Raw genomic sequence first — 13074 nt, 5'->3', positions numbered from 1 at the left:
ACTTTGCACTTGAAGGTTGCCCGTTCACTTACGTTTTAACAGGTCTGACGCTACTATGCGCCCCGGCTGTATCTAGGCTAACGGCTAACATGCTAACTGTTATTTTTATGTCACTAGTCACTTGAAACAAATTTAGGATGATAGGAGACAGGTTGAAATAAACCGAAATTTCCCTTTAAGGTCTGATGGAAATGATGCTTTCAAATTAATGTATGATTTTATATTTTTTATTATTATGTTCAAGTTGCACAATGTCCAAATATTTTTCCATCAGGAGAAAGAACGGAGCGACAGGACTTCAATCCCCTAAAATAATTCTCACATACAGCAAAGGGCTGTGGGCTGGAACTGAACCCGTGAAATTGTTTACAGCAAACAGTCTTCTCAAGTGGTGGAAACAGCTGAGTGTGTACATTAGTTAAAACACAGTCGTGAGAAAAACGGGAAAAACTGAGTGAGCTGCAAGAATCAGCAAAAATCCAAAGACACCACGTGACTCAGTGTGTGAACAAAAAATCAGGGTGAAAATCATCTTAAACAAACTAAAAGAATGTGGATGTTTCTTGTTGAACATTTATAAAAACTGAAAGGAACGAGCTGAAGCAGAGGTTTTTGTAAAGTCACTCACGGGTTCCAGTGCTCTTTGGAGATCCTGTAGAGGCTGGCAAACATGATGGGCAGGATGACGCTGGAGTTCTCCTCGATCAGACTCATGATGTACTCGTTGTTCCAGTAGTACAGAGCTCGCTCTGCAACCTGAGGCCAAGGAGACAAACACAAACACTCAACGCTCTGTTTCACTTTTTAATCTCAAGTGTTCCCCTCAAATTTCCAAATATCTTTTTATATAGAAAAGCTTTAAAAGTTTTAAGTGTTCCCCTTAAACCAAACTGCATCACAAAGTCCTGAATGTTTCGGATGGATGGTCCCTGACCTGGAAATGTGGGCTGGAGACACATCTGGAGATCTGTTTGAAGAGCGGCTCCTGGATCTTGACGAACTGTGTGGGTTCAATAACGTCCAGGATCTCCTCCAGCTCCCCTAGAAACATCACCTGCACCACAGCACATGAGGGAAATGTTACTACACACACAGACACACAAACACACAGAGTTCATACACACACACTTCAAACAATATGAAATGAGCCTCACCTCTTTTTGACTGCAGGTTTTTGGCCAGAATTTCAGTAAGCCTCTGATGACCTGAGGAGGAAGAGACACAGACACTGACTGTTAAAACTCCTCCTTTCACCTACATGAGGCGCTTTCTGCACCTTCTCTGATCAACCTACACCTCAGTTATCTGCTGTAGTGACAATAAAGTTGCAGGACAAGTGGAAAATGTAGCAGCACAGGTATAAAATTCAGTAAGAAAAACTGCCGTCACACAAAAGATCGACTTCAGATAAATTCACTGTGGCAGTAACTGATTAATTTAACATGACTGTTCAACTTTGAATGACAGAGAAACTTTCTAAAGGGGACAGAGAATAAATGCTCTGTGTTAAGATTATATAACACAGTCAAATGACAGATGTCTTACTGTTGGTGTTGGTGGACACTTACTGGTTCTGTTAATGTTGGGTCTTTCTCTAGGAACTGTACAATGCAATACGCCAACTGTAGGAAGAGAGGAGAACCATGTTAGACCGCACTTTAGCTCATGTTACATCAGCAGCTCAGATAAACCAAAACTGGAACTGCTGTTAAAAAAAAACAAAAAACATTTTAACCTGCCACATTTGTCAGCAAACTTAATGACATCTCCCACACCTGCCTCTGTATTTTCTGGCAGGGCAGAAGCTCAAATGCCAAAGTTTGAGTTCGTAATTTTCGCATCTTACTTCAGATTTTAACATTTGAAAAGTTCCTAGAAGCGTTTCCGCTTTTACAGGCAGGGGGCTAAAACTAAACCCTCACCTGCAAATATTTCTGCATCAAACTATGCACACCAGCAGCAGTATGAATTTACAACAGCTGTGACACTTGTTCAGTAAAAGGTTTTGATGCAAACATAAAATAATTCACCTGCAGTGATGCGAAATTGCCACAATTACAGGAATCGTATTGACTTGTTGTATAGCTTGAGCTACTGCTAAATATTTCATTGAGTTTCCTTTCAGCGAAATGCTCTGGGTGAATTTGAGGTTCCTCTGCTACATAATTACGCAGTGTAAATGTCTAGGGTTTTTATTGTTATTTAACTATTATTCAACCAGGAAGTCTTATTGAGATTGAAAATTTACAAGAGAGAACTGGCCGAGGTAGCAGCCAATCAGAACACATATAAATGCAACAAATACAACATATAATACAAAAATCCACAATTAAATCAACAGCTATTTAAACATAGTGACCTCTCAAGAGAAACAAGCACATGTCTCTGTCACCACATTCTTTATGATGCCCTTAAATTCACCGATGCATATAAGTGTTTGTAATTTTGGATTTTTCAACCTTGTTCCGTAAGAAAAGAGGTCACTTTCTGTTGCCTAATATTCATGATCTGTGTCAAAGTACTCGACAAAAACGAGTTCAAAAAATATACTGACATGCAAATTAATCACACGCACACACACACAAAAAAAAGCCCCAATGAGTAAAGGCATTAATGCTCTTTGTTTAAAATCTTGACATTAATAAACTGAAGGAGCAGTTTTGTTAAACCAGTCTGTAAAGTTTCAGCTGCTATGTGGCTCACGCAGAAGAAATACTATGACTGTTACCAGGAAGCAACTTTACACAAAAACACACAAACATTACCTGTGCGTGGAAGAGGGACAGACTCCTGACAGTGTGGAGGGGGATCAACACTTTGACCAGAAACTGTTTATGCTCCGCTTTCAGTGGCAGAGCGAAACCATTGATTATACTGAGAGAGACAGAGAGGAGACGGGAGACAGAAAAAAATAAACATAAATTAAACATGAACACATGAAAGAGTTTCATTGTGACCCTCTGAAAGCAAGTGGAAGATCAATGAGCAGCAGACAACAAAAAAAAAGACTGTTTATTCGGAGGATGGAGCCGGAGGAGAAATAAAGAGATGTAACTGCTGCTCCAACCTTCAGGCTTCAGACGTGACTCTTCTTTAAACTCCAGACTCACAAATAACAACCACAATCCTCCACTGGGTCTGTCTACAACTTATTGTTTCAGAAGGAGCTTTTAGTGGAAGGACAAACTGTAAAACAGACTGAACCTATCATTGGTAGGTTAATTAAATCAACATTTAGTCTACAAATTTAACACACATTAAAATCTGGGGACCTGATCTCTGACACTGATAGTGTTTAAGCCATTTGTGCCACAGTGTTTGTGTAGATCAGTCCATATCTATATTGTAACTTGTTGCCAGTTAAATGTCAGAGAGATTAAGCTGTTAAATTTGTCAGTCAAGTAATCTGAGTTATTATTTTTAAGCTAAGTACTCACCAGGAAAGTCTTAAGGGAAGATCCTAAATTTTGTCTCCTGTTTTTTGGGGGTAGTGAGGTTTAGTTTTGTAACTTTACTTTTTCTTTGGTCTTTCATTTAGTGATTTATTTTTAGCCAGGACTGTTTGGTTTGTTATTTTGGCTCAGGCTCACACTGACCTTCATTTTCAGTTTCCATATTTGGCAATTAAAGTTTCAGAAATGTCAAAATCAGACTCCTCATATTCTACATCTGGTTTTATGCCACTCTCTTCTCCCAGAGGAAAGAGCTTCCCAAACTTTTGGTATGTGAATCCTGAGAAAAAAAAAATGTCTCCAAGTATCAGACACTTAAATTTAACGCCTTTTAAGCCCTTGTCAAGATTTTTTTTTTTAATCCAAATTCAAGATGTATTTCTGGACAAATAATCTTTTTCTTATTTAAGCATTGAAGGTAAGTATAAAGGTAGGTAGTTTACCTGTGGTCCTGTGCAGAGGTAGGTTTTAAACTTACTTAAAGTTGCTTATTTTAAAGCTAAATTTATCTTTAAACTCAATTTTCAATCGTTTAAAATAATATTTTTATCTTTGCACCTCTTGTCTGCACTTTCCTTTTTCTAAATTGTGATATTTTTTAAAATTGTAAATCATTTAGTACCTTGTATATCTTTTTTCTCTTTACTCTTTTCTGCATGTTTCATATTTTATTGCTCTGTAAAGCACTTTGAGTTGCCCTGGTGTATGAAATGTGCTATACAAATAAAGCTGCCAAATAAAGCAGGTAAGTGCAAGTATGACATAAAAAGACAGCATGAGGTTCAATGGTAGGTTTAAAGAATTGTAACATCAGGAGTGTAAACTTTCAGTCAGAAGAGTTTGACTCATTCTGGCCAAAAAGAAATGTTTGTGGCAATTAAGACCTCAAGACTATTTAATGACTTCTGAGGCGCAATATTTATGAAAGTGAATTCAAAACATTTTACACTATTTTAAGGAACTCCAGAAACCTTGACAAAGTCATGTCACATCACCACAGCTGTGTTTGTGAGAACTTCAACAAATGAGTGATTCATTCTGTCTCTTCAGGATGTTTTATTTAAATCACTTTGAAGACACCTGAAGAGGAAGAAATATCCTCTGCTGTGACGTTGGAAGGTCACAGCAGATGGCACTGGAAATAAAGGGAAAGTGTTCGCTCAGGTGCTTTTTGGGTGCTCTTCTTTAGCCTCCTTGTGTGTGCTTGGCCTGACAGAAGTTTTTGGGTATACCAGAGTGGGTGGCGGCAATAATTGAGGAATTGTGTTCTCGCCCATATCTTTATTTGTTTGTAATAAATTTATTACAACCCAAGGCCGACTGCAGACGCTTTGAGGAGAATTTATACTTCTGCGTCAAATCGACACTGTACCCTACGCCGAAGCCTGACGTGCACCTCCCCACAAAGGTGCACGTGTTGTACCCCGATGATATGACATGATATAACTTCTCCTCTTTTTAACTTCCTTGCTCTGTGTCAGGAAATAAACTAAGTATAGTTTAAAAGTAAAGTAAAAAATGATTATCAGAGAGATCATTAGTTAATTTTAATCCAACTAAGGGACCAACTGGCCTGTGGTTTTGTCTTATTCTGAATCTCCTCAGGACTATGGACCTTAGTTTAAATCCCCAAATCGTCAGTGAGTGTGGCTAAACATTATATCAGATACTCACGAGCACAGAAGAAGCTGTACGCAGATTATGTAGCTACATTTTACACGTATCTCATTTATCAAAGATATAAGCAGCAACTGTGATCAGTCTCAGGGAATCACCCTCAACCCTGTCTGCATGTTGAACCCAAACAACTCCTGACACGAAGCTGATAAACTGTGTGTGTAAATCAGGTCTTATTTTTATGGATTAAAAAGACTGTGGAGCCGAGAGGATTAATTTATTCCTTATCTGCAAGTCTAACTCTGCTCCTGACTCTTCCCTGAACTTTACATCTCTACTCTGATTTGGCTCCATAAACACAAGATTTTAAGTTTCATCATTTCCATCTTTTATATTCTGGGGTTTCTCTGGGTAAAAAGATCTTTATCTCCATGAGGGTGCATGATTAGGATAAAGATAAAATCATGCGCATATTGTTGTGACTAAACAAAAACAGGCAGCTATCAGGGTTGAGCTCAGTTCTGCTGGTGCGCTCAGGTCTCTGGCTAAAAGCATCAGCTAACAGAGAAGAGTGTAAATGTGCGTCTGAGGGTCGGAGGCCTCCACATACCTCCCCAGGATCTCCAGCAACTCAGCCACCCCGTTGAAGTGCTCCGTCTCATAAACAAAACTGCGGAGCAGACAGAGAGGGAGGCAGAGGGAAGAGGAGACAAAAGACAGGAGACAGAAATGAGACTCAAGTTAAACAACTACTACAAATGAGCAGAGACGGCAAAAACCAGATGATCTGTAAATGAAATTATCCACTGAGGACTATAAATGGTTGGCAGAGGGACACCAGGAAATCATTTGTGGGAGGACATGAAGTCCATGTGTGTTTAAGTCTGTGTCGACGCTGCAGTCTATAGAAACCACTGAGAGAACATCAGAGGGGTTGTAAAATGCAAAGTTGACGTAGGAAACAAAATTTCTCGACCTTATGTTTTCTGATATTCAGTTAGCTGAGAATATGGTGGTGTACACTGTTAAATCTGTGAATAAATTTCACCAGCTAGGGATGACGTAATTGTCTCCCTTCTACTGATCATGCAATCATTTAGTTTTTAAAAACAGTGAAAGAATATCAGTGGAAAAAAGACCAGAGGAATTGTGTTCACAGACATTGTAAATGGGATGGGAAAGTCTTGGGAATCTGTTAGGGTGTTTCCGTTCTCTAGATATTTTATCTCATATCTTAAAGGGTGTGTCCACCTGCATTCTTTTCCGTGTTGTTCAAATGAAAACGCCCACTCAGCCGTTAGCAAAAGCAGAGGCGTAGGTTACAGCGCTGATGCTCCTCTGTCACCCAAACACACTCCATTTGATGTCAGAGTCATGGAGCGAGAGGAAAGTGTTAGTTTAGAAGTTTTGAGCTTGGAGGTGGAACATGGTGCAAAGTTATTATTGTTAAACCTTTATTTAACCAGGTGAAGACACACTGAGATCAATATAACACCATATCTGTACTGTATGACTAGTGCTGGGCAGTATCCCGGCTTTCCCACATGATACAAGTTCTTCATATACCGTCATACCTGTGCAGAGCTGATACACTTGCTGCAACTCTTTAACAGGCAGCAAAATACTGTACAGGTGACACAGAGTAATTAACAACAACAGCTTGAGTTTCCTGTTCTGCAAAAGCTTATTTTGACTTCCCTTCTCTAGCGTAGCCTGCAGACTGTAGTTTTTCTGTGACGACGTGCTCGTTGTTTACATAACTCATGAGGAAGGCAACATGTTGTCATACAGCTGACTTGAGGGAAGCAGAAGGATTTTCCAGTTCTGTTATTTCTCCGTCATCTCCGTCTCCCGCAGTTACCACGGTGTCTGGAAGAGTGCAGCTGCAGGCTAACGTTAGCGGTGAGCTCCATAGTGTGGTCTTTGAAGTGTTTTTCCCCGCCTTCAGGGCTCCCTCAATCAGATTTTTTAAAAACAAAAAAGCCTCCCAACAGCAGACACAGCTTCTCTCTCGGCACAAGTTCTTCTGGTGCCTCTCTGGTCTCCATCTCCATCTTCAATCTTTCTTTTCTGATTTGAATGTTCTGCAGCAACACAGCCTCTCCCAGCTGCCAACAGACTGTTATGCTAACTGGCTAGCTAGCGAGCTGTAGTATATGAGAAACTCCTATCACATGGGAATGCCCAGCACTATGTATAGACACATTTATAGCTCCATAGTCAGTGTGAAGTACATGATGAACAGCACGCCCCCAGTTTGGAGAAGCAGGCAGGAGTTAACGCCGCATGACCTAAGCAACGTACTGCTGTGGACACCGATCAGAAGCAGTAGTGGACCAGCAACTCTTTTGTGTACTGTGGGGTAAAATGACTGTTTGTGTCAAATGAGTCTGGTGGCTGTGGACGGGGACAGCAGCAAAACATATTTTAGCCACCTAAAAGAAGCAATATCAGTTAAACTGTATGCTATATTTTGATTATTTTCCTGCTTCACCCTCTTCAGAGTCACCAGACTCCTTTGACAAAACAGTCATTTTACCACACAGCAGATGGACGTTGCTGGTCTACTGCTGACTTGACTTGTCAGTTAGTTTCTTTGTGTTGGTGTGTGACTTTCAAACCCAAACTACCTTGGTGTCCACAGCAGTACATGGGTTTATATGTAGCAACATCATTATGCAGAAACCTACATCAGGTCTTGTGGGTAAAAGGATTTGAATACATAAGGAACACTACGGTGAAACCACAGAATGATACAAAAAAAAAATAGAGCTGCCCTTTAAGCATGTGTGTAACTGTGTCTGTGTGCATTCGCAGACTGAAGAATACTGTATGTTCTGCAACACAGACACCTTTGTCAATCCCCAGAGTATGTGAACAAAGCAGAGTGCGTGTATCACACAAACACTACAGCTATGTATGAGACTTAGGGCTGCCCCCTAATAGTCCACCAAACATTAGTCAACCAGAAAGTTCATTAGTCGGCAAGATTTCGTTGCTTGCTTAGTCGCAGGGAAAGAAAAAAAAAGACACCAAATGTGTAACTATTGGGAGCTGCCCCTTGTCAAAATAAATCAAAACTTATGTGACTGGACCATGTGGGAATTTAATTTGAAAGGACAGACACAGGAAGTGGCCACGCTCAGCAGTCAGACAGGAGCCAGGTTAATTTCCAGGGCTGGTACCTGCGGTTACTCCACAGGCTAGTTAATAACATGTCGGGCAGGAAATCCAAAGTGTGGGATCATTTTGAGAAGGTGAAGGACGAACCCAAGGTGATATGTAAACTCATCTTCATTGGTCGACTACAAACATGACGTATCATCTGAAACATGGAAGTAGCTACATGCCCATTAGCCCACAGCGTCATTAACAGGCGGCTCGCTCAGTGTGTGACGTGCACTTGTAAACATGCAGGCGACTAGTGGACTAATGGCCCTAAATGACGACTATTGGTCGACTAGGAAACTTCTTAGCCGGGGGCAGCCCTACTGAGAACTTCAAACCGCAGAAATTACACATTAAAATGATTGCATGTGACAGATTTTGATTTGTTTTATGTTGATTTTTGTTTTTAGCCTTGAACACAGTGTACTTTTAAGAAGAATTGTTTGTGAGAATTAGAGTTGAATTTCTGCTGTTTCACTATGCTTAGTTTTGTGTTATAATTTGTGACAAGAATTCCCAAGAATCCCAGTACAAAACTAACATTCCTTGGAAAGTAATGATTCAGTCACAGGAAAACCTTCAACCCTATTGTCTGAATCAACTTTCCTTTAAATCACCCATGATGTCATTGTGTAAGCAGCTTTGAAGTATCACCTATTGCACACTGGAAACTGAAGGGGAAAAAGGACTTGGCTAGAATGTGTCAGGCTAATTAAAAAGGATAAACATGGTGCAGAGAATCCTCTCATTTGTATGGTGTAAATACATTAGGAGCAGACACTTATACGTTTGAAGAACTGATGTCGACTCACCGTAGAAAAATATTATTGATCTGTTTTCGTATAAAAGCCCTCAGACCCAGGAATTTGCCGTAGATTCTATGCAAGACTGTCTTCAGGTAGTCTCTCTCCCGAGGATCCTCGCTGTCAAACAACTCCAAGAGCTGTACAGAGGGAAGGGATACAGACAGACGAAGGAAAATCAGACAGAGAGACGACAGGAAAGCATTGAAGCAAAGAGACAGACAGGACAGCGGGGAGGAAAAAACTTGTGAGATGGGTCTACAGAAGACATTTGAAGCTGCTTACTCGCAGACTGACTCAGTGACTCACCTGTAGGACAAACTTCTGGTCTATGTACTTTTTGGCAATGCTGGGCTGGAATTCCTGACTCTCCAAGAACCGGATGAAGAACTCGTATACCAACTGGAGAGAGGGGCAGGAGAAAAAGGGTGGATGGATGGATGTGGGAGGGACAGAGAGGGAGAGATAGTTGTTAAAACAATAAAAAATTCCACCGTTTAGTGTCGATCAGCTGCTGTGCAGGAAGACTGGCTGCAGTTTGTGTGTGTTGAGTTTTAAATTCACTTAGTAAGAACTCTTGATTAACTTTGGACACAAATTAGAGCCAAACTTCCCGCTGTACAACAACAAGCTGATAAAAAAAGACGAGAGAAATCCAAAAACTGTTCCTCTGAGAAATGAGAGCCCTTAAACTGCCCCTGTAAACATGGGGACGGGACTGGATTAAAGGGAAAGGTCAAAAGGTCACAAAAGGTTCTTTGCAAGGAGGGTATACATGAAAGAAGTAAACAGGTCACCATTATTGCGGTGGTGTCTCCCTGCAACACATGCATGCTTGAACTCATGCTGAAGAAGTGCACGAATTCCTACTATTGACTTCAAAATTGACTTCTGCAAACTTCAACTTCGGAAAGAGCTTTACTTCCTGTTTGAGACCATACACTTTACACAGAATCCCTGGGCGTGCAGAGGACCAGGTTCTTCGCTAGAAGTGGTTCAAAGGACTTTGTTCCCAGTAACAACAGCACAGTGCAGGGTCCAGCGGTAATGTTTTTTCACTTTCAAAATCGGGTAAGTGGGTCAGTAATCCACTCAATTTTTACTTGCCCCTATACAAATAACTTAATTTATTAGTGGTTATCAATTAACAAAATACATGTGCCTTTGCAAAGAGACACCATTTTAACTGCCTTGCTCTCTAACTTGCAGCAAAATGTACAACACATAGTTATGCCCACAAATAACGCCACAAGGGCTGAAAATCAACTTTTTGTCAAACTGCCACTGTGGCTGGTGAATTCCAAAATCTACCTGCTACTCAGTAGATTACCATTGTTTTTTGGCTGGTGAGTAAAGCAAATCTGGCAGCCACGTGCATATTTTAGCAGCATTTGGCTGGCGACTGGTGCTCATTTCCAACCCTGAACATCGACCAACTAAACTCTCGTTTCCAGGAAGACTGAATCACTTCCCTTGCATTTTAGCTCATAAATAGGGATGCACAATAATACTGGAACGTCATTAGTATCGGCCAATATCAGCTTTCAGCCAACATGCTTTTTCTCACTTTGCACAATGAATGAATATCACATACATTGAAAAACATTGTATTTCACGTCTCCATCTGCTGAAGGGCCATCATGATAAGAGTATGCATGTATAATATGATGTTAGTTCACTACAGAAGAGACTTGATGATGACTAAAATTAGGTGGGGAAAAAAGTGGATATATCGATATTGGTTATCAGTCATGTAGGTGGTGTATATCAGCATTTCAGATATCTGCAAAAAACCCAATGTCGTGCATCCCTACTCATAAACTTTGTCTTAACCCACCAGCATTTTTTCGTGAGTGCCCAATCGGTACTGCACACACAACTGTCAACGGAGTTGAGAAAGAAGCAAGATGGTTCACTCCTGAGCTTCATCTTCAGTTCCGGTAAAAACGATGTGTTTAATTCTTTTTTACCACTTGCTAATCGGGCGAGTTTCTAGATTTACTTGCCAGATGTGGCATTTTACTTGCTTCAGGCAATCCTTACTGAGCCCCGATGTAGCTTTTGGTTAACAGCCGTCAGTCTCTATTCATCAAACATGATCAAACAAGTACCCTCAGTTAACAATGCTTAGTGGGCTAACATTACAGTCCAAAGGCTGAGGTGGTCCCACAGAATAAATAATTCAACTAAATACATGTGGTGTTAATCTATAGCCTATAACATTAACTGCTCTGACTATTGCAACCTAACAACCACAAAGTAAACACTTTGGTATCACAAACAGAACACATACAATGGTGTTAAACAAGTAAGCGCGTTGAGTGACTCTCAGCCACATGCGTTGTGGTTGCTCTTATTGACAGCAGCTGTTAAAAACAATTCATCTACCCATGCTGCTGTCACTACGAGAAGGCAGCAGCAGACAAGTCACTATGACTTACCACCGCAGTAATGGCGGCGCAGCAAGATGGCATAAAAAATGTTTGGATTGGCCAGGACGTGGGTAAATAAAGGGATTTTGATTGGGGGGAGAAAGTTGTTTATGATTTTGGAAAAATCAGGCAAATGAGACAAAACAAAAAAGAAAAAAAAAAGGTTTTACCAGGAAGCTTCTCCTTGAGATTTGCATCTCATTTCTAAAGGAGTCCTGGGCAGCAGGCACACAGAGAAGGAGGAGGGGAGATGAGAGACCAGAGAGCCTGGCTCTAGACATGGACCCAAAACTGGACCCGAAACAAAACCCACCTGACCAGCCAATGATACTGATGTCTCTCAAGTAATTCAACATTTTGGGGACAGAAAATCTATCCCACTCTTGTGCCTAGCTTAGCATAAAGACTGGAAGTGAGCCTGGCTCTGTCTGACAAAAATGGGCCTACAAACAATTTTTAAGTTCACAAATAAACACGCTGTGTGTTGTTTGTTGAATCGATACACAAACAGAAATGTAAAAAGACAATTTGGGATTTTAGGGGGAGTTAAATCGTGGAACTATTCCTTGACAACCAACAGCAGGGTGCAGAGATTGTGTGCCTTTATCAGGGTTGTAGATATGATCATCAGAGGGTTGCAAGGTTTTGTACCATGGTGTCTGTAGAGTTAAACTTAAAGTTGGGCTCACCGAAAGTATCTGGCAACCCACGCTATAGCCAGAAACACTGCACAGAAATGTTGGGCAGACAGATGTAGCTCCATTGTCTGTTTTGTGTACCAATTAAACAAGATACAAGGTGTTAATTAGTGAATACACAAACACACTCCTGGAGCAGTGTTTACCTGTAAGTGTGGCCAGGAGGCCTCAAGCGTGGGCTCGTCTTCCTCTGGGTCAAACTCGTTACTGTCACTGGGCGGAAGGGTCCGGAATATGTTGTGAGACACCTGAGACAAAAACACAAAGATGGAAATATCAGCTTGAATACAACTGAGATATGAGTGCTTTCAGCTGAGAACTTAGTATGTGTGGTGCTGTGGACCTTAACAGCACCCTTAAGATGACTTTTTATGCAAATGTATCCTCTGAACTGTGTGTGCTGCCTGTGTTCATTCACTACAAGCAAACAGTAAACCCACTGTACAGACGTTAGCTGTACCTAGCGAGCAACATGAACACAGACGCTTTCCTCCAGTTTATCTTCCTTTTTCCTCCTTTGTCATAAAGCCTGACAGATTTTCAATTTACAAGGATGCATCTTCGCTTTATTTGGCACATTTGCATCAGCACACATCATTTTAATGTTTTTGTATGCCATCGTGACGCCACTAAAACTCTGCTTTGTGTCCCTGCAGGACATCCAACATTGACTACACACAAAAAACACTGAGAAACATTCACAGGACTAAAATCTATTTACTTTTCAGAGAAATGTTTTCATTAAAATCCATATTTGTTTATAGTACAATCTCTTCATGCTCTTATTTTGATAGAAAAAAGGCACACTGCAGGCATTAGTCATTTGTGTTTTCAATATTACCATAATAGCTTTCGTAGTAATTCACTTAGTTTACATGCACACATTGACCTTTCCACTGCTGCT

General features: G+C 40.7%; 1 protein-coding gene across 6 annotated transcripts in view; it reads right to left on the bottom strand.

The window, feature by feature from the left end:
• Nucleotides 1-13074, bottom strand: part of ppp2r5eb (protein phosphatase 2, regulatory subunit B', epsilon isoform b) — a 61815-nt gene that overhangs the window by 3661 nt on the left and 45080 nt on the right. For all 6 annotated transcript variants that reach the window (XM_050062505.1, XM_050062506.1, XM_050062508.1 and 3 more), the window contains 9 exons: nt 12317-12418; nt 9350-9442; nt 9050-9180; nt 5680-5739; nt 2766-2874; nt 1569-1622; nt 1155-1205; nt 935-1054; nt 629-756 (listed from right to left, as the gene is read on the bottom strand). In XM_050062505.1, the coding sequence (XP_049918462.1) occupies nt 629-756; nt 935-1054; nt 1155-1205; nt 1569-1622; nt 2766-2874; nt 5680-5739; nt 9050-9180; nt 9350-9442; nt 12317-12418 (848 nt within the window). The remainder of the gene's footprint in view (nt 1-628; nt 757-934; nt 1055-1154; nt 1206-1568; nt 1623-2765; nt 2875-5679; nt 5740-9049; nt 9181-9349; nt 9443-12316; nt 12419-13074) is intronic.

Source organism: Epinephelus moara, chromosome 14, assembly GCF_006386435.1.
Source record: "Epinephelus moara isolate mb chromosome 14, YSFRI_EMoa_1.0, whole genome shotgun sequence".
NCBI classification, from domain to species: domain Eukaryota; kingdom Metazoa; phylum Chordata; class Actinopteri; order Perciformes; family Serranidae; genus Epinephelus; species Epinephelus moara.
This window is presented reverse-complemented; position numbering and strand designations above follow the sequence as displayed.